Source organism: Myotis yumanensis, unplaced genomic scaffold, assembly GCF_028538775.1.
Source record: "Myotis yumanensis isolate MYYU_CA2020_CCGP unplaced genomic scaffold, mMyoYum1.0.hap1 SCAF_11, whole genome shotgun sequence".
Taxonomy (NCBI): Eukaryota; Metazoa; Chordata; class Mammalia; order Chiroptera; family Vespertilionidae; genus Myotis; species Myotis yumanensis.
Window position 1 is genome coordinate 19,190,161 of NW_027223762.1, and position 20,286 is coordinate 19,210,446.

Here is a 20,286-nt window from a genome sequence, read left to right on the forward strand (position 1 = left end):
TATGTGTGTGTGAAATCTGATTTCTCTCACCATCCTCACACAATTATGTGAGCATAATTGTACATTACATTACAAATTAAGTGCTGAAAGCATTTTCTTCTAACTGTGAATGCATTTTAATGAGAACGCCTAATTTAAAAAGAACAAGCAAGTCAATTCAAAGTTTAGATAATTCCATCTTTTAAACTGTTATGAAAGACAGGTGAGGCACTTAAAAATTAAAGATCGTAATTGTTAAAATCCTGATTCGTAAAACAGGAAATGCAGTAAGTTCATTAAAATAAAACACCTATGCAAACCTACCTCAAATGTGTGGTCTAGCCTGTAAACAGGTGATGAGTTCATAGCACTGACAACCTCAAGGACACCATTGAAGTTGTTCAGCTCTTGAAAGACTTGCAGAATCTCAATTATTCGACTCACCACAGCTACTCTTTCTTCTAAGTTTTCAGTTTCTACAATACATCTGGGAATCAAAGACAGAAATTAATTTAAAAATGTGGAATTTTCCCAACAAAGATATGGGTTAAAGAATTTAGTAAGTAATATAATGTGGAGTATGGAGAGGCTATCAGTGTAACTGTAGAGATTATATATTCAGAATGATAGTTGAATAGTAGGAGACTGGCAGATAAAGCAGTGACTTGATAGGCAGGCATGCTGCTCTTTACTCTCTTCCAGACTGATACCATCAACCAGTCAATCATTTTCCTACGTCTTTGGTGCATCCTCTCTCAGCATTAGAATTAACTGATGAGTCTAACATGCTGGTTTAAAGGATGTGGGTGTGTGCCAGGGGAATTTATTCTAGAGTGCAAGAATTCTGTGCTTCCTATTCTTCATCTAATTGCAAGATTTTAGTGATTAATTTCTTCCTTTGATATCAGAAGTAATTAGCTACATTTCTAGGAACAGCTCTTTACATAAGCATTATAATGTAAAAAGTCAGTGGAAGTATTTTACCACAATCAAGAATAAAAATGTCTGCCCTCGCTTGTTTGGCTCAGTAGTTAGAGAGTCGGCCCAGGGTTGTAGGTTCAATTCCTATCAAAGGCATGTACTTCAGTTGCAGGCATGCTCCCCACCCAAGTCAAAGCACTCGTGGGAGGCAACCAATTGATGTGTCTCTTTCACATCAATGTTTCTCTCTCTCCATCACTCCCCTTCCCTTCCTCTCGCTCTCTCTCTCTCTCTAAAAAAAAAAAAAAAAATCAATGGAAAAATATATTCAGATGAGGATTAACAACAACAAAAAAGTAAAATTTTAAAAATTACATGGGGAAAAAGTCAATGAAAATAAAAGCACTTAAATATCAAAAATCATTGGAAAGTGTATATATATTCTGGTAAATATCTAAAAGGAAGTGAACATAAATTCCTCAGTGAACATTTACTCTCCATTTCTAATATTTGAGAGATTTACTAATTATTTATCAGTAAAGAAAAAGACATTTTAAACTTGGTTTTCAATAATGTAATATTAAACACCTTATAATCCAAGAAAAAACAGAACACATAAATGGGGAAAATAAATATAAATCAAAGTTAAACATTTTTTAAAATGTAAAATTTCAGATTACATTATACTCTGATGAGGCTGGTCTGACACTAAGAAAAAAAAAACCATTGCAAAACTATCACAATTTGCCTTATTATCAAATTAAACACAACACATGTATGTGTTTAAAGCATTAGCTAGCCCAGCCAGTGTTGCTCAGTGGTTGAGCATTGACCTATGAACCAGGAGGTCATGGTTCAATTTCTGGTCGAGTACATGCCCAGGTTGTGGGCTCAATCCCCAGTAGGGGGTGTGCAGGAGGCAGCTGATCAATATTTCTCTCTCACCACTAATGTTTCTATCTCTCCCTCTCCTTCCCTCTCTGAAATCAATAAGAAAATATATATTTTTTAAAAACATTAGTTAGATCTCTACAAATATATCATACTAGAGGCCCGATGCATACAATTTGTGCAAGTGGCTCGGCCCTCACAGCCCCAGCTTCATCAGGAAGGTCGTCCGGAAGGACATCCAGAAGGTCGTTCGGCTGTCTGGTCTAATTAGCATATTACGCTTTTATTATTATAGATTTTGGGTAGCTAGTTAGACATTTAAAAATGTTATAAGTATAATGTATTTACATCTTTCATTTAACTATTTCAGTTGATATTAACTAGGCATACAAACAGATCATCTGTGCAGCTTTTGTAAAAACCAGGTAAGTCTGGAGTGATTTATTCATAGGTGACCCCAATTCTAATGCACATCCATGGCTAAGAACCACTGTGGCAAATGAACAAGAATCTTTCACACTGAAAAGGTAGATATTGGAACGCTTGTACACTGTTAATGGTGGGAATGCAAATGGTGTAGGCAGGAAAAACAGTATGGAGGTTCCTCAAAACATTAAAAATAGAACTACCATATGATTCAGCAATCCTACTTCTGGGAATTTATCCAAAAGTATTGAAATCAGGATCTTGAAGCTATATTAACACTCTTATGTTCATTGCAATGCTATTCAGAATAGCTAAGATATGGAAACAACCTAAATGTCCATCTATGGATGAATGGATAAAGAAAATGTGGTATATACATACAACAGAATATGAGTCAGAAGGGAATCCTGCAGTATGCAACAAAATGGATAAACACTGAGAACATTATGCTAAGTGAAATAAACCAATCACAGAAGGACAAATACTGCATGTTTTATCTAAAATAATCAAATTCATAGAAGCCAAGAACAGAATGGCTTCTGTGGTTGCCCAGGGCAATGGGGAGTGAAATACAGGGTGTGCTAACCAATATGTATAAAATTTCAGTTATACAAGATGAATAAATTCTAGAGATCTGCTGTACAACATTATGCCTATAGATAACAATGCTGTGTTGTACATGAACAAAATCTGTTAATAGGGTAAATCTCATGCTAAGTATTCTTAACACAATTTAAAAAAAAAAAAGAAAAAGGAAAAAGAGCAGGAAATGCATTCTCAGGAATCTTTAAAAACAATAAAACAGAAATGAAATGGTCCCTATGTTTGATCAGTTATGTTTCCTCTTTACAGACATAAGTTTTACTTATGATGGAAAAAGTCTTCTGCATACTGAAATGTAGTTATTTAACTTAATAATGAAGAAATAAGGAAACTACACATAGAGAGCAAATTCTAACGTCTTACATTTTAGAGACTGAGAAGAAATAGCATAAATATAAGGAAGTCCTATCTTTCAGATTACTTGGGATGCTTTTTTATATTTAGGAATCTCTTTCAGATCTTTAACCACATTCTCCCTCATGTTCCAGTCATTCCCTTATGTCATTGGTCTCTTGTTCTTGTAATTCCAATATGATCTATGGAAACCTCATATAATCCTTATAAAATATTAGTCAAATAGTCATATTATTTTTATTTAGAAAAAAATATGGCCAATACATAAAACTCCAATCTCTGACCCCAACTATAAAATTGCTCTGAGGTGCCTTGGCCAGTGTTGCTCATTGGTTACAGCATTGGCCCATGCACCAAAGGGTCTTAGGTTTGATTCTCAGTCAAGGGCATGTACCTGGATTACAGCTTCAATCCCTAGCCCTGGTCGGGGCGCATGCGGGAGGCAACCAATTGATGTGTCTCTCCTCTTGCCTCCCTCCCTTCTACTCTCTCTAAATATCAATGAAGAAAATATCCTCAGATGAAGATTAACAACAAAAATTGCACTGAGATTCTGGACTTCTGACATAACAGTGTAAGGAGCTCTGCTTATTCACTTCTCAGTGAAACTGGTGAAAAATTATGTGTGCATATATATATTTGTAGATATATAAATATACAGATACACACTTATGTACATAAACATACATATCCATAAATATTCAAAGTCTCTGGAAATGGCCCTCTGAGCAAATAGTAAATGAAGAAATATCTATTCAGGAAAATCTACAAAAATTCAGAAAGAGAGAGGCAAGAGTTTGTGGTATTTGAACAAAGACTGCTCCCTCCCCTCTTCCTGCCAGAGAACCTCTGGGGGTTGTGGGGCGGAGTGGTCTACTGCAGACTGCTGCAGCCAAGAACACAGCTGCCTGTCCACCCAGCTCCCAGCTAGAGGGCTTTCTTTCCTGGAGTAGCAGGACTTCAGCATTTCACTCATCCTGCTCTGAGCTGCTGCTGCTAAGGCTAAGTCCCAGGTGAGTGCAGCTGAGAAGTGGGACTCCTTTCTCCTGCATAACTTCTGTGGAGAGGCTCTACCTTGAATGTGGCGTACTGAAAGTACTGGGAAGATAGCCATTCCATTTCCTGAGGCAGTGGTTCCATGCCAAGAGAAGAAAGCCAAGAGGACCTCAGGCTACTGTTCATGTGCATGCATGAGAAGGCGCACACACCCCACCACCACCACTAAGCACTCAGCTCCTAGAGCAAGAATGTCAAAAAAATTTGCCATTGTCCCCAGTTCGAGTCTAGGCTCAAATAGATAGCTCTAATCTCTTATCATTTAAAATAGTGTGGAGAAGTTTAAACCTAGTGCTCTCAAGAACAGTGAATGTTGTGATGAAGAGCAATTGGGAGATTTGTAGATCTAATCAAGATACAGTCTTGACTTTTGGCCAAACTAGTTTGCAGGAGAAAACTAGAGAATAAGGCAGCTGGGAGGAGCCCCCCTGGGGTCAGAACAAATATCAAAACAGAGACTTCAGAAACCATTCCTTCAAGGGAATTACAATATGATTGGATTAGTTTGTAGAAAATTTATGCCATCAGGGAATTTTTGGAGTTTAACAGCTGGGTGTGGTCAAAGAAGGAGTGAAAGAAAGCCCTACCTTTGCCACTGCCTTCTTAGGGTGACTGTGGGCATACCCTAATCTGTACCGCCCAGAAGAGGAACATCTCAGTTTAATATCTCAGCATGGGGGAAGGTCTGAGGAGAATAGACTTCACTAAAATAACCCAGCTAGTAACTAAACAAACAAACAGTAATAATAATAAGCCCTGAGGGATAGGAATAGCTAAAATATCAAGTTCCAACAAAAATTAAGAGACATGCAAGGTAACAGGAAAGTACTACCTTTTCACTGGGGGGAAAAAAAGCAGGGAACAGAAACTGTCTGGAGGGAGACCAGATGTTAGGTTTAACAGAAAAATATTTCAAAGTAGGCATTATGACTATGTCTACAGAACTAAAGGAAAGCATGATTTAAAAAAGAAGACATGATGACAACGTGCATGAAATAGAGAATATCACTGAAGACACAGAATTATAAAAGGAACCAAATGGAAACACTGGAACTGAAAAGTACAATAATCAAAATAAAAAATTTACTACAGGGGCTCAATAGTAGATTTGAACTGGCAGAAAAATAATTAGTTAACTTGAAGATAGAGCTATTGTTCAAAAGTGAAGGCAAAATATTTCCCAGATTTAAAAAAAGGGAGAGAATTTGTTGCTAACAGACCCACTGAACCAGTACAAGAAATACTAAAGGAAGTTCTTCAGGCTGAAAACAAGTGACCCCAGATGGTAATATGAATCCACACAAAGAAAGAGCACCAGTAAAGGTAATCATGTGATTATATAAGACACTATAAATGCTATTTTTTCTTACTGTTTCTCTTACGTGACTTAAAAAGCAACTGTTGGGCCTATAACAAAGGGAAGTGTAATATCCTATATAATAAAAGGCTAATATGCAGATAGACCAAACAGCAGAACAACGGGTCGCTATGATGTGCGCTGATCACAAGGGGCGCGTGGAACGTGGCGGGCATCAGCCGTGGTGGGATGATGGAGCAGGTGAGCGGGGGCGCCAGACCAAGACAGGCACCGGTCGCTGAACCTCTGGTGGTTACTGAAAATTCTTTGCTCCTGCGCACTGCAGTCCCACCCGGTGCTCACACCTGCTGCCGGCGCCTGGCGCCAGCCCTGATCGCTCGGCACAGTCAGCGGGTGCAAGCGGCAGCTGCCAGCCCTGATCACCCCTCAGGGCTTTTCCACCTCCCCCTGCTCCTGAGGGGCGATCAGGGCCAGCAGCCACCACTTGCACCCGCTGCCAGCGACGGCCTCACTCCCACCTGCTGCCAGCGCCTAGCGCGGGCCCCAATCACCCCTGAGGGCTTCTCCACCTCCCCCTGCTCCTGAGGGGCGATCGGGGCATCAGCCACCACTCGCACCCGCTGATGGCACTGGCCCTGCTCGCACCTGCTGCTGGCGACGGCCCCAATTGCTCCATGCTGTCAGCGGGTGTGAGTGAGGCCAGCGCTGTCAGAGCATGGGAATGGCAGCAGCGGGAGGGGGGCTGCTGGCAGACAAGGGGCTGGGGGCCACAACAGGAGTGGATGGGCAGGGGTGTGGAGGATGGGCCGAGACCTGCCCATGGGCCCACCATAGCCTCACAGCCCACAGTTCCTTTCAAGGTGCATGAATTCGTGCACTGGGCCCCTAGTATTGCCATAACTGCACAAAGGAGATGGGTAAGAATAAAGCTGTAATGGGCTAAGAAAATGACAGCAAATGGTTTAAAGCAATAATTAAAACAATGTATTGTTAGATTTGCATCATTAATTATATGTAATGTGTATTACAATAATACCACAAAAAAGGGGGATAAAGGAAATAGAGCTATATAGGAGTAACATTTCTATACATCACTGAAATTAAGCTAATATAAATCTGAAGCTGATCCTGATAAGATGTATATGGTAAACTATAAAGCAACCACTAAAAAACCCATCAAAATTTTTTAATGAAAAAATTTTAATGAAATTAAAATGCTACATTAGAAAACTTCACTCAGTGCAAAAATAAAGAAGAGGAACAAAACAAGAAGTGAGACATATAGAAATAGAATTGCAATGAAATTTATAACATATCTGATTGCAATGAAATGTGAAGAATGTCAGTAATACTTACTTCTCAAACCACAGAGTGAGATTAGTGGTGTGCCGGATCATTTTCAGAAGATTAGGAGAATTAATTTCTTTGTCTTCTTTTGTCCACACACTTCCAACTAATTCTGATGGCTGTACAGCTCTAAAATCATCAATACATAATTCTATATGATACTGTTCCCTCAGTATATTGTTTTGTTAAGTAAATGAGCTAAACAAAACTAAATTCCCATATAAACTTTCCACTTATATCAACAGAAATGTTTATGACAGGATATAACAAAAATTTTAATTATGCATCTTTTTATATATATTAAACATATTTTTATGCACGTACCAATGTACTTTTATTATTGCTTTATAATAGCTTTTTGCTTTGGGCAAGGTTGGGATTTCTTCATAATATCTTTCCCAGCACTTACAAATATTATCTAACAAGTTTGGGGTAGTTCTTTTAAATAATGATATATCTGTTAAAATAATCAGCTCACTGAAGGCATAGTGATCACTACAATTCAAAAAAATTTTTTTCTCCCCTCTAAAGGAAGAGGGAAACTCAACCACAAAACAGTCCTGGGAAATAAATAAAATAGATTGTAACACTGATTTTTTGAGACTTAGTAATGATCTTTGGTGGAAGGAGATATGTAAATTTAGTCCCTTTCTTCATTTAGTAATTAAAAATAGCTCGAAATTCTAAATAGTCCTCATTTAAAACTGTAAACAGACATTTTTTAGATAGTAGTTATGAACATGTAGAAAAACTGAAAAGGCTATAACTGGCCATGATTTAAATTCATAATTATAACGGCAGTAGCTAACCTATTGAGCCCTTACTTTGTACTAAGCACTGTACATATAATGAGTATTTTAAACCTCACAACAGCCCCAGGAGTAAGTAATATTATTAGCTCCATTTTACTCGAAGGAACTAATAGGCAGAGGGATGAAAGTTACAAAATAAAGTTAAAGTTGCCCAAGAATACCAAGCCAGCAAATAGTAAAGCTAGGATTTGAACTTTGCTTTACCAACGGGAGGTGACTGCAAACAGAAAGAAGCTGTAAATCCAGACAAAGCAAGGGGGATCGGGCAGTGAAAGAGAGGAGCCTTATTACCAGACACTTCATATACTATCTCATTTATGTCATATTCCAAACCTATAAAGCAGAAACCAGTATTTCATTTAAAAAATTAACTTCTTTAAAGTGACTTTTCAGCTTAAGTGTCAAATTACATACCGATAGAGATCTGATTCAAGTAAAGTGAGTTGCCGAGCAATTTCTATTGGGTGTAAGGTGAGCAGGTCAAAAGTCTCTATGTGCCCAGGTCGGCTTATATGCCACTCGACTGTGGGAGGTGAACTCTGAAATGTAATATTATGACCTGGTCCATTGTCTCTTGCAATTTTTTTCCTTTGGATTATTTTAGTGATGGATTCAACCCATTTTTTCATTGCTTTACCTGAAATACATTTAAAATAACATTTAAATATATTTTACTTAATATTTTAAAAAAGTTTAAAATCATACAACTGATACCTGAATATATCTTTGCTATAAAAAAGTTTAAATGATCAAAATTTTAAAAATGGAAGTTCCCCTTTATCATTTCCCTGTTCCCTATCCTAATCTCATTTTTCTTCACATGGCTTATATTCTTCCATATCCTTCTTAAATATTAGAAAGTAATTTATTTGTAGAGATTTTTCACCTTTGTTGTTCTGAGCTTCAGTTCTAAATATTTTATAATCCTCCAAACAAAGATTTTTTTACAGAAGAGACTTATAAGGATAGATTATATAGTCACCATTAATCTAATCAATATTGCATTTCATAAACCAAACAGGGCCAGAGGACTAAGTCCTTCATTTTTGCCTGAGTTTTTTTTTTTAAATGTGGCTTTGTTTTGTATTATGCATGAAAGTACTACTATTGAACCCTTTATTTTCTGATTCTCATTTAGCATGTACAATGGAAATGAAAATTAAGTTATCCAGGACATACTTATACACTCATATAATCTTTAAAACTAGAAGAGAAGCTCTGGAGATCATAAAGCCTAGCTCCTCATGTTACTGATGAGGAAACTTAAGTACAAAGAGTCAAAGTGGCCCCTGAAAATGATTCCTGGAGGCGTGGATGATGCTGCAAGAACCATCTTTTATATGATAATGACTATTATGTAATACCATTGTTACATTTTCTGAAATGTGGCAAGCAGATATTCAAAAGATTCTTTGGTGGCCTCTGTTTCTTGTCTCCCTTTCTAAATGTGTGCTTTTCTCAGCTGTCTGAAAAGAATCAAAGTAATTTTTTTCCAGTCATGTATCTGATGATCGGCAGTGTTAGGAACAGAACTCTTGCTTCTCGGCTCTCAGTACACTATGCTCTGCTGCTTCGCTGATGTATGCACTCTTCACCTAATGGTGGCTCAGTAACCTCCATGGGTGGTGTCATAATGGCACAATAGTTCCTGATTGTCCTTTGGTACACGTACTTTCAGATAAGTGTAAAGACAGCATAAATTGAGACTTTTTTATTCCAATTCCAAAATAACCAATAAGTTGATTTACTAAATGAAAATACATTGGTTAACAGGGTGATTATTGAGCAATTTGTAGGCCAAAAATATGGTTTGATGAAAATTTTGAAATTTTCCTATTATGCTGGCACTACTACAAACACCTCTTAACAACAATAACCAGTAATGATATCAATTGATAGTCACTATATAGGTACTTTTATTCACATAAAACTAGGCACACAAAAAATCATACTTCAGGGTAGTAAACAATACAATGTACAGATGATGTATTACAGAATTGTACACCTGAAACCTATATAATCTTATTAACCAATATCAACCTAATAAATTCAATTTAAAAAATACCATACCTCTTACTGTTCCAATAAATTCCTCCATTCGCTGCAAAAGATGTGCATCTCTTTCAAAGTCATAGAAGTGGTGCTCTACCCAGTGCCGACATACATTTAATACTCTATGGCATTAACAAAGAAGAATAACTGAATTACATGGGAACTCCGATATAAATGTTTATTACAATGAATGGTATAAATGAAAACAGAGTAACTTTCACCAAATTAAATAATCTTTTTTTAAAAGTATGTTTTTATTGATTTCAGAGAGAGGGAGAGGGAGAGGGAGAGAGATAGAAACATCAATGATGAGAATCATTGATCGGCTGCCTCCTGCACGCCCCCTACTGGGATGGAGCCTGCAACCCAGGCATGTGCCCTGACTGGGAATCAAACCCTGACCTCCTGGTTCATGGGTCGATGCTCAACCATTGAGCCATACTGGCTGGGCAAATTAAATAATCTTATAAGTGGCCTACCACTTTTAAAATCCTGTTAATTAAGACTTACACCATAATTTCTGAAATTGCTTTTCACTCATTTTACTTCTTACCTCCTCCTTACTTGGAAAAGATCCTTATTTACTTAAACTCTGAAACAAAAGTTCAATAAAGACTTATTTACTTCAGTTACTTATCTAATCTTACCGCAGTTGTACAGGCTGTATATATTCTTTTCTAAACCTTTTTAGTTCTGCACTCAGGGGTTGATCTCCATTCTCTATAGCTATGCGATCAGCTTCTGTTGGCTCAGGCTCTGGAATTTCAAACCTAACATAAAGCAGAATAAACTAATGAAAATATTAACTATAATAAAATTATACAAATAGAAAACTACAAATCTTTTTACTAGTCCCCACAATCAAGAGAGCACTGTTAAAAATTACTAAGGATAATGTGAAAACAAGGTTTCTATAACGTAACGGTTAATGATCTTATAGATAAAACTAACTAGAAACACAATAAAGGATACATTCAAATATAAAAATAAATATGATTACAAAGTTATGGGACGGATGTTCATTTCTGGCTCGTGTAATTATGCTAAGTCAATTAACATAATACTTTTTAAGGGTAATGCTTGAAAAGTTGACTGATCTTTGGCTGGATGAAACACTTTTCTTGATTATAGTATTTGTTCACTGACAACCTCCATTTTCTTTAACTTCTGAAACATTCTGTTTAGAACATCTAAATCATCAAAACTTGAATTTCCTGAGTCTAAATTATGTATTTTACATATATTTAAATAATCAAAGTTAACATATTATTATAAAATAATGGTCTTCTAAGAGATTTTGTTTCTTTAAAAAGTGCTCATGAACTACAATTTAAACTCATCCAATATATTTCCAAAGAACATATAAGATCTTAGTTCAATCTTAAAAAAAAATAATTTAAACATTTAAAATTGACAGACCTTTCTATTATAAGACTCAGTAGTTCTTGAGGTTTACAAAAGGATCTGTATGTTGTAAGAAATGTCCGAACAAAATTGGGATCTAAGAAGAAAAAGAAAAAAATCTTATTAAAATCTTTGATTCAGAATGATTAAAACTATTGTTTACATTTTCAAAAGAGATCAAATAGTCAATTTTAAAATGTTTTGACCACATAGAATGCTTTGGACTTTATAATGAACTGCTAGACTTAGTGCTTCTTAAATTAGTGGCTAAACTATGGATACTAAAATTTTACATCAGCCTATTTTCTTGACCTCTGCACAACTCTGACTGGCTGGTGTTAAACTCATTATTGGCCACAAGAATGTGAAGGGAAGCGTGGAAAGGCAAAGGCCATGCATGGAAAGAAGCTCCTACCTGCTGCCTGGATCTCAGAACATCACCAGTTGGTTTATCTCCCTCATAAAGAGAAAGGCCACAGCAGTTATCTATTACTTTTCCTGACATCCAGACTGACTTATCTAAGATCAGTTATCTAGGTGTCTTTCAATCATGTTAACAGAGCACACAGCTAGAAAGTGTATCTTATAACGGTAAATACAGTTTCTAAATTATTTTATTTGCTAAAGGTTTTCCTTAATTACAACTGCTAAAAGATGCTACAAATACCTAAAAGTTATTAAAACTATTAAATGTGCAGAGTATGCTGATTTAGTTATATTCACAATTTTTAATTCCTTTTATTTCAAATAATCACAATGAGGGTTCAGTCATAAAAGCAGGAGTCTCTGACCCCTGCCAGCAGAGGACCTACTTTTCATTCACATCTCCATGAAGTAAGACAGGTCGTTGGCTGAGTATGACCACTTCCCCAGGCCTGGCCTATTGCAGTCTTTGCCTGATAGTATTCTCTCAAGTTGTGTCATCAGCAAAAGAGACCTGGGCTGTCATCTTCTATATAAAGAGGGGGAGAAACATTTTTCCACAGTGGGGGAAAAAAATCACTTCTATAACTCAAATTTTATCAAGGTCCACATTTAGTTGCAAGAGTCGTTTAAAAGGAAGAGGAAAGAGTTCATTAACTTGAATTTTTACTGGGAGAATCCTTTCCCTATTTTACATTATGGCCTGGTAAGCTCTAATCCTATCCTACGTAATAAAAGGCTAATATGCAAATCGACCGAACGGCGGAACAACCAGTCGAAATGATGCACACTGACTACCAGGGGGCAGATGTTCAACGCAGGAGCTTCCCCCTGGTGGTCAGTGTGCTCCCTCAGGGGGAGCACCGCTCAGCCAGAAGCCAGGCTCACGGCTGGCAAGTGCAGCAGTGGTGGCAGGAGCCTCTCCCACCTCTGCAGCAGCTGGACATCCCCCGAGGGCTCCCGGACTGTGAGAGGGCGCAGACTGGGCTGAGGGACCCCCCACCAAGTGCACTGATTTCATGCACCAGGCCTCTAGTCCTATATAATAAGAGCCTAATATGCAAATCGACCGAATGGTGGAATGACCAGTCACTATGATGCGCACTGACCACCAGGAGGCAGATGCTCAATGCAGGAGCTATATCCAGCCTGCAGGCACCAGGCGGGTGCCAGCGGGAGCCCCCCAATCACACCGCTGGTCGCCCTACAGAGGGAGGTGACCGGTGGCAGCAGTGGGGGGCGGCGGGGCCAGCCAGCGAGTGGGAGGTGCCAGGTCAGCCAAGGCAGGTGCCAGCGTGGGCCCCCCAATCGCCCCACAGATCAGCCCTGCCAGGCCTACGGACCCTATCCATGCATGAATTTCATGCATCAGGCCTCTAGTTTAATGATAAACTCATTGAGAGTAGCAAGTACCAACCTTTATTTTTGTTAGGCTATACTAGTATAGACACTGTGGACCATTTTCAAGAAGTATAGTGCCTTTTATTAGCATAGGATTTAGCAAGAATCAGAATTTTTTTGGAAAATTTCTATTTAGGCTGATTCTGTCTGATTAAGAACCACCCTAAATTTAACCTTACAATAAAATAATACATTAACTCCCCCCCCCCCCAATAAGCTAATTCATGGACTTACCACAAAACTGAAATCTATTTCCCAACTGATTAGTATATGTGGTCATCAAGATAATAAATTGATTTAAATATCAAACAATCTTGAATTTAAGATTATAATGCCTTTTTAAGTTAAAGAAAAATTTAATGACAAAAATACATTGGTTTTGCCCTAGCTGGTTTTGCTCAGTGGACAGAGTGTCGGCCTGCGGACTGAAGGGTCCCAGGTTCGATTCTGGTCAAGGGCACATGCCTGGGTCACAGGCTCAATCCCCAGTAGGGGTTGTGCAGGAGGCAGACAATCAATGATTTTCATCATTAATGTTTCTATCTTTCCCTCTCCCTTCCTCTCTGAAATCAATAAAAATATATTTTAAAAAAATACACTGGTTTTAAATGTCCCTCTTCTCCTTTTGCTTTATACCTTCTGAGGCTAGAGTGGGTTACTGATAAAAGTAATTTAAACACATACAACCCTTTAGTAATTTCCTTTGTTGGTATTTTATTGTCTTCAGTTACAGAGCTCCTCAAACGTTAAAGACTAATGTCTCATCCAGAAGAAAAGATTTTAAAACAGAAGGCTGTACAAGATTTTAAAACAGAGATTTATATCGGTTTCATCACAGTCCTCCCTTTCAAGAATCTTCTTCCTGTTCTGCAAATCTATTTGTAAGGTGAGGCTACTCAAAACATCACATGTTTAGGAAACAAAAGCAGTGGCTACATAGAGATGCTGAGGTGTCACTGTTGGAGAGAGAGCCCAGATCTTTAGTACAAAGTACTTCAAGAATCCCTGATTTCTGTTTCAAATTTAGGATGACCCATCCTTTTTTTAAAAGAAAAGTTTGTTTCAGTCTAAAAGTCTAAAATCGATATCCAGATCCATTTCTTCTCAAATGACACCTGTCAGGCTGATAAGTTGTGGGGTATTCAAGGTACTTTTAAGTTGAAAAAGAGAATTAAAGTTCTTAGTGAATTAAAAAAATTATTTTAAAAAACTGGCTATTTTAAAGGCATCTGATTTTTAAAATGGTAATAGTGTGGTGAAGGCCTTGGGGGGCAGGTGAGAGCTGGAGGGGGGGTCACTGGGGAAAAAAAGGGAACGTCTGTAATACTTTCAACAATAAAGATAAATTTAAAAAATAAAAAATATTTATTATAGTAAATAATAAAAATGTAGTTTTAAATCTATAATGATATTAATATTGGATGTAAAAATTACAACCTAGTGAAAGCTCACCCTTTTGTAAACTATAAATAATGTCTAATAAATTGAGAAGTAAGAAAAAATAAAATAAAGTGGTCTTTTCATCTTAAACCAAAACCTCTGGCCAATTCAGTCCATTAGTAGCTGATGACAATGCTGAGAAGTCATGTTTGTGCATCAGTGCCACACCGGTCCAGGGGATCCCATCAATTCCTGATGTCTGTTCTGCAAAGTTCTCAAGCAGCATTCTCAAAATTTATACGATTTCCCTGAACTGATAGGGCCTGGGATATTTTTTCTTTCTTACATATGAGAGAAGTAACTAAGACTTATCAAGGGTCACATAATAGAGTGACAGAGATGGTACCATGACCTAGATTGTGTAATTCCTGATTTTTTTTTCCTACTGCATCACATAATCTCCCTGAGTTAAAGGATCCCTTAAGGTTTATGCTGCTATGAGATCTAACTGGAAAGAAAGAATCCATAAATTATATAACCACTATAGAAATTTACATAAAATATTAATTCAGAATCTTGGGCAAAGGCACTAGCAAGTCGTCGAAAAATTGGCAGTCTAATTGTGATTCTGTATTTCTTGTTAAGCCTTCTTCCAGATTTTAGGAAATAGAAACTGTGCCTTCCTGTACACTGCATTCAGAAGTTTCTGAAGCTGGCAGTGAAATAAACACTCCCACAATCATCAGTTGTACTAAGTTCTAAAGTGACTCAAGTTTAAGTTGTTTTTAGCTTGATTAGAAATGAGTAGTCTTGCCAAAAGAAAAAAACCAGCAGAGGCTAAAAATAAACCAAGAAAATTTGGCAAAAGTTTAAGTACTTTCAAAAAATTCTCTTAAAGGCTGCATATATTACTAGGACTTATTAATTTAGACTCTATTTTTAGTCTAACACAGTGGAAATTTACTAATGAATGAATAACTTTAATATTAATAGAGGACATAACATCTGCATTTTAAATTTTATACAAAAAGGGTACATATTCCAGAAGCTAATTTTTTAAAAAAATATATTTTATTGATTTTTTTTTTTTTTTACAGAGAGAAAGGGAGAGAGATAGATAGTTAGAAACATCGATGAGAGAGAAACATCGATCAGCTGCCTCCTGCTCATCTCCCACTGGGGATGTGCCCGCAACCCAGGTACATGCCCTTGACCGGAATCGAACCTGGGACCCTTCAGTCTGCAGGCCGACGCTCTATCCACTGAGCCAAACCGGTTTCGGCACCAGAAGCTAATTTTATTTCTATTGATTTCCCCATTTCAGTGATTGTAACCACGTCACACTACTCTGAAGACCTTTAGCTTATTGGTGATGTAAAGGACTAAGATAATTGATATTTTTAAAATACCCACTAATAAAGACAGGTTATATAATTTTGTAAGAAAACGAAGAACTGGCCCTGTCTGGGTAGCCTAGTTGATTAGAGCATCATTCCCATATGCCAAAGATGCGGGTTCTATCTCAGGTCAGGGCACATACAAGAAACAACCAATGAATGCATACGTAAGTGCAACAACAAATTGATGTTTCTCTCTCTCTCTCTCTCTCAAATCAATAAATAAGTTTTCTTAAAAAGAAAACAAAGAACATATTTACATTTATCAGGTAATCATAAAAGCTAGGTTTCATATTGCCTCTATTAGTTGTGAGTACCAGTTATCTACCTATATTATAAAATGATTATTTCAGGGACAGTGGAAGGCAAATGCATAACAATACAAAAGCCAGGCTGGTTTGATTTTAAAATATAAGCATAAACAAATATTTGTGGAGAAAATTAAAATAAACTATTTTGATATTCTCCTTTTTTCTGTTTATCACTTGCTTATGGATATAATTCCACAAACCTCTTTCTCAAACTAAACCCTAATAGATTTCAATATAAGCAATGGCAAAAACTTCCTCTGTGGTTTTTCTCTTCTGACTCAAACTCTTGTACTGAGATTTCTACCATACTCACTAGCTGCTCAGCATCCCTCTCTCTAATCAAATACCTGCCAACCCCCATCAAGTTCCTGGTCTAGGCCCAGGTTATGAGTTATAGTTACTATTTTCTGCTGGTTTTCTAGCTGCCCATTTCCCTCACTCTAAAACTGTTCTTATACAGTATTTTATTGCACAGTTCTTCAAAATCTGAGGAACTCAGAATATACTTACATTAATGTTCAGAATATAGCATACTAGATTTTAGGTGATAAATTCAATCCTTTTTATCTTATATACTTATTTTGATCCCTACATGACATTTTATTTGGCAAGGTCAATGAAATGTATGAAATATTTATTAACTAGAGTTATTTATGTAAAGAATACCCCTCCCCCAGTCACCACAGTGAACCAGTTCATCAGGATGTGTGTTCACGTGATCATTCTCCCTTTAATACAGCCATTTAAAAAGCTACAAGAAACAATAAGCTCCTCAACAAGGATTTATAAACAATCACTCTTGAATTCCTTACAAAAGGAAACAGACCGCTACGCTGACGCACAAACACTTAAAAAAAGAGAATTTAAAAATAGAACAGCACTGCCCTATAGATCAAAAACGATTGAAAAGGTTTTTTTCCCCTAAATTAAAACACACAAACTGAGCTTATACAGTACACAAACTCAAAAGAAATCTGATACATATTTTTGAGGATTTTCTATATGAAGGCATAAAATATCGGTAAATACTTTAAAGAAAAGTATCAACTGGCCTTTTTTTTCTTTTCCAGTACGTTTTCCATGAAAGGGAAGTTCACCATGCATGGGAAACACCTTTTCCCCACACTTCAATGTGAAAAGCTTTTATTTTTATATAATGTCAGTTCTGAATTATTACCTCTACCTCAAACTCACCTCATTTCTCTAAAATAGAATAACAAACCAGACATAGCATCACCAAACATTTCTTTACCCATGTTAAGTCTCAATATTAATTTGTACTTTATTTCCTGTAACTATAACCAAAGTGAAATTCCTACTCTCCTCTTCTTTATGCATGTTGCTTTGTGCCTTCTTACTGTATAGACAAGGAAGGAAACATCTCTTCATATCCATGCTGGATTCAGAATGTTCCGTCTAACTAGATAATTTCCCCTTAGCTCTTTGGGTGAATTCCAAAGTTCTGATATAGTTAGTGAATTATTATATGTCCAGAAACACTGGATCTTAGATTCCATATAAGACCCTGTTGCAATCTTTTAAGCAAGTAAGCACTTTCTAACTCACCTACATTTAATTTTTTCTCCCAGAAAGCTTTCCTTTACAGATAGACTAATGACTGGGTTTTGTTAAAAAATAAAATTATGATGACCAGTATGTAACTAAATAATAAAATACTTAATTTAAAATCAAAGTTTATAGTTAGAACTTATTGCCTATTTCAATAAGAAAAAAAATTGCTCTGACTATACCTTCATAGACCTGTTTTCCATAAATTAATAAACCATTTGTATACTGGCAATTCAAACCAAGCAAGTAAGTTTATTTTAAAAAAATATATTTTTTCTGGGGTAGGGGAGGCCAGGGGATTGTCAAGGGCGGGGAAAAAAAAAGGACACATATGTAATACCCTTTGTAATACTTTAAGCAATAAAGAAAAAAAAATTTAAAAAAATATTTTAAAAGTTAAAAAAAATATATATATATATATTTTTTCTTATTGATTTCAGAGAGGAAGGGAGAGGGAGAGACAGAAACATCAATGATGAGAGAGAATCATCATTGGCTGCCTCCTGCATGCCCCACACTGGGGATTGAGCCCGCAACCTGGGCATGTGCCCTGACCGGGAATCGAACCACGACCTCCTGGTTCTTAGGTCAACGCTCAACCACTGAGCAATGCCGGCTGTCCGGGCAAACAAGTACGTTTCTTTATTTTTATTATTCAATACACATAATAAAAATATTATAATTAAAAGAATTCACCTTGTATGAGTCAGTGTAATAAGGTAGAAAGTATATTCTATTAAGGGTCAAGAAACCTAATGTCTAGTCTTCATTCTGTAATTACCTGCTGATATGACTTCTGGCAAATCACATTAGCTTCAGGGGCCTTGGGTTTTTGTCTATAAAGTGAGGAATTGGTCACCTCATCTAACACTAGTAATCTATAGCTTTATTTCATAAATTATTGCTAAAATACTTGAGGGATCAAGTAAACTGGAAACAAAGTCAAGTCTGAATTAAGTAATATTAAACTAGTTTCCCTTTTGCTTTTTATGACAATGTGTGACCAACCTATAATCTAAAAAATTACCTGTAAGTAGTTCTTGATAGTTATTAGTTTCTCATTGTATTGTAATCAATGTCTTATTATAATTCTATACAATATAATTTAATGTGCAAGGTAAATTTTAGCTTTTGTTTCCATGTAAGCCACAACTTGCACTGTATATTCTCCAATAAATACCTACCAACCAACTAACCAACCCCCACCCCCTCAAAAAAAAAGAAAAGAGCAGACCAATAGTTCTTAAAGAGGGAAGGTAGGGGAGGGTGGGGGTAAGGGGGAGAGATCAACCAAAGGACTTATATGCAAGCATATAGGCCTAACCAATGGACACGGACAACAGGGGGGTGAGGGCATGAGTGGGGGGGATAGGGGGTAACATGGGGATAAGGACACATATGTAATAACTAAATCAATAAAAAAAATGGTAATTTGATCTGTTCTCATGCAGTGAGGACTCAGAGTTCATGTGAACTCGACTGCTTAAAAAATTATTGCTTTCATGTTTTACAAATTTATAGATGGTCTATTAAAAGCACACTCTATTGGCAGTAATACAGTCAGTAACAGACTCTACAGAGAGCCCAAACAAACGAATACTACTAATTTGTATGTGCTGTAAACACAACTCACAAAAGCTGCTTGTGGATTCTAGTTATACCATTAATACATTAAGGACGTAAGATAAAACAGCGTAAATTAAGCTTCAAAAGAGGAAAAGAAAAATGTTAAAAAACTTAGCCACACAGTTTTAAAACCAACATTGGCATTTTATTCTTTTTTTTTTTTTAATATATTTTATTGATTTTTTACAGAGAGGAAGGGAGAGGGATAGAGAGTTAGAAATATCAATGAGAGAGAAACAGCAATCAGCTGCCTCCTGCACATCTCCTACTGGGGATGTGCCTGCAACCCAGGTACATGCCCTTGACCGGAATCGAACCTGGGACCTTTCAGTCCGCAGGCCGACGCTCTATCCACTGAGCCAAACCGGTTTTGGCTGGCATTTTATTCTTTAAGAAATTAAGGAGCCCTAACCGGTTTGGCTCAGTGGATAGAGCGTCGGCCTGCGGACTCAAGGGTCCCAGGTTTGATTCTGGCCAAGGGCATGTACCTTGGTTGCGGGCACATCCCCAGTAGTGGGTGTGCAGGAGGCAGCTGATCGATGTTTCTCTCTCATTGAGGTTTCTGACTCTCTATCCCTCTCCCTTCTTCTCTGTAAAAAAAAAAAAAATCAATAAAATATATTTTTTTAAAAAGAAATTAAGGAAAGGAATTTTTAAGAAACTTAAAAAAAAGACAATCTTTTCACTTTAAATTTCAATATACTTAACTTTGCAAAGTTCTATAAATCTAGAAAGTTAAGTATTTTATATTAATTAAAAAGATGACCATTTAAAATATCATTCTATTCAAAAGCTAAAAATTAATATAAATGAGAGTAACTATCAAAAGTAGCTAATATAATACCATGCCAAAAGTACTTTGTCCACAGACTTGGCTAGCATGTCCATTAAGAGAAGACTGCCAACTTTATAGAAAAACTGGCAGCTATGCTTGTTCAAATTTTGTTTATTTTAAAGTGTCCTCAAAAAATAAAAATAAAAAAGGTCCATAAAGTGAAAAAAAAGTGTTCTCTTTC

General features: G+C 36.7%; 1 protein-coding gene across 2 annotated transcripts in view; it reads right to left on the reverse strand.

The window, feature by feature from the left end:
* The window catches only part of SOS1 (SOS Ras/Rac guanine nucleotide exchange factor 1), a 105,558-nt gene that overhangs the window by 19,131 nt on the left and 66,141 nt on the right, over window positions 1–20,286 (reverse strand). For both annotated transcript variants that reach the window (XM_070429056.1, XM_070429055.1), the window contains exons 11-16: window positions 11,179–11,260; window positions 10,407–10,529; window positions 9,778–9,881; window positions 8,122–8,344; window positions 6,905–7,024; window positions 304–466 (exon numbers count right to left, since the gene is read on the reverse strand). In XM_070429056.1, coding sequence (XP_070285157.1) covers window positions 304–466; window positions 6,905–7,024; window positions 8,122–8,344; window positions 9,778–9,881; window positions 10,407–10,529; window positions 11,179–11,260 — 815 coding nt within the window. The remainder of the gene's footprint in view (window positions 1–303; window positions 467–6,904; window positions 7,025–8,121; window positions 8,345–9,777; window positions 9,882–10,406; window positions 10,530–11,178; window positions 11,261–20,286) is intronic.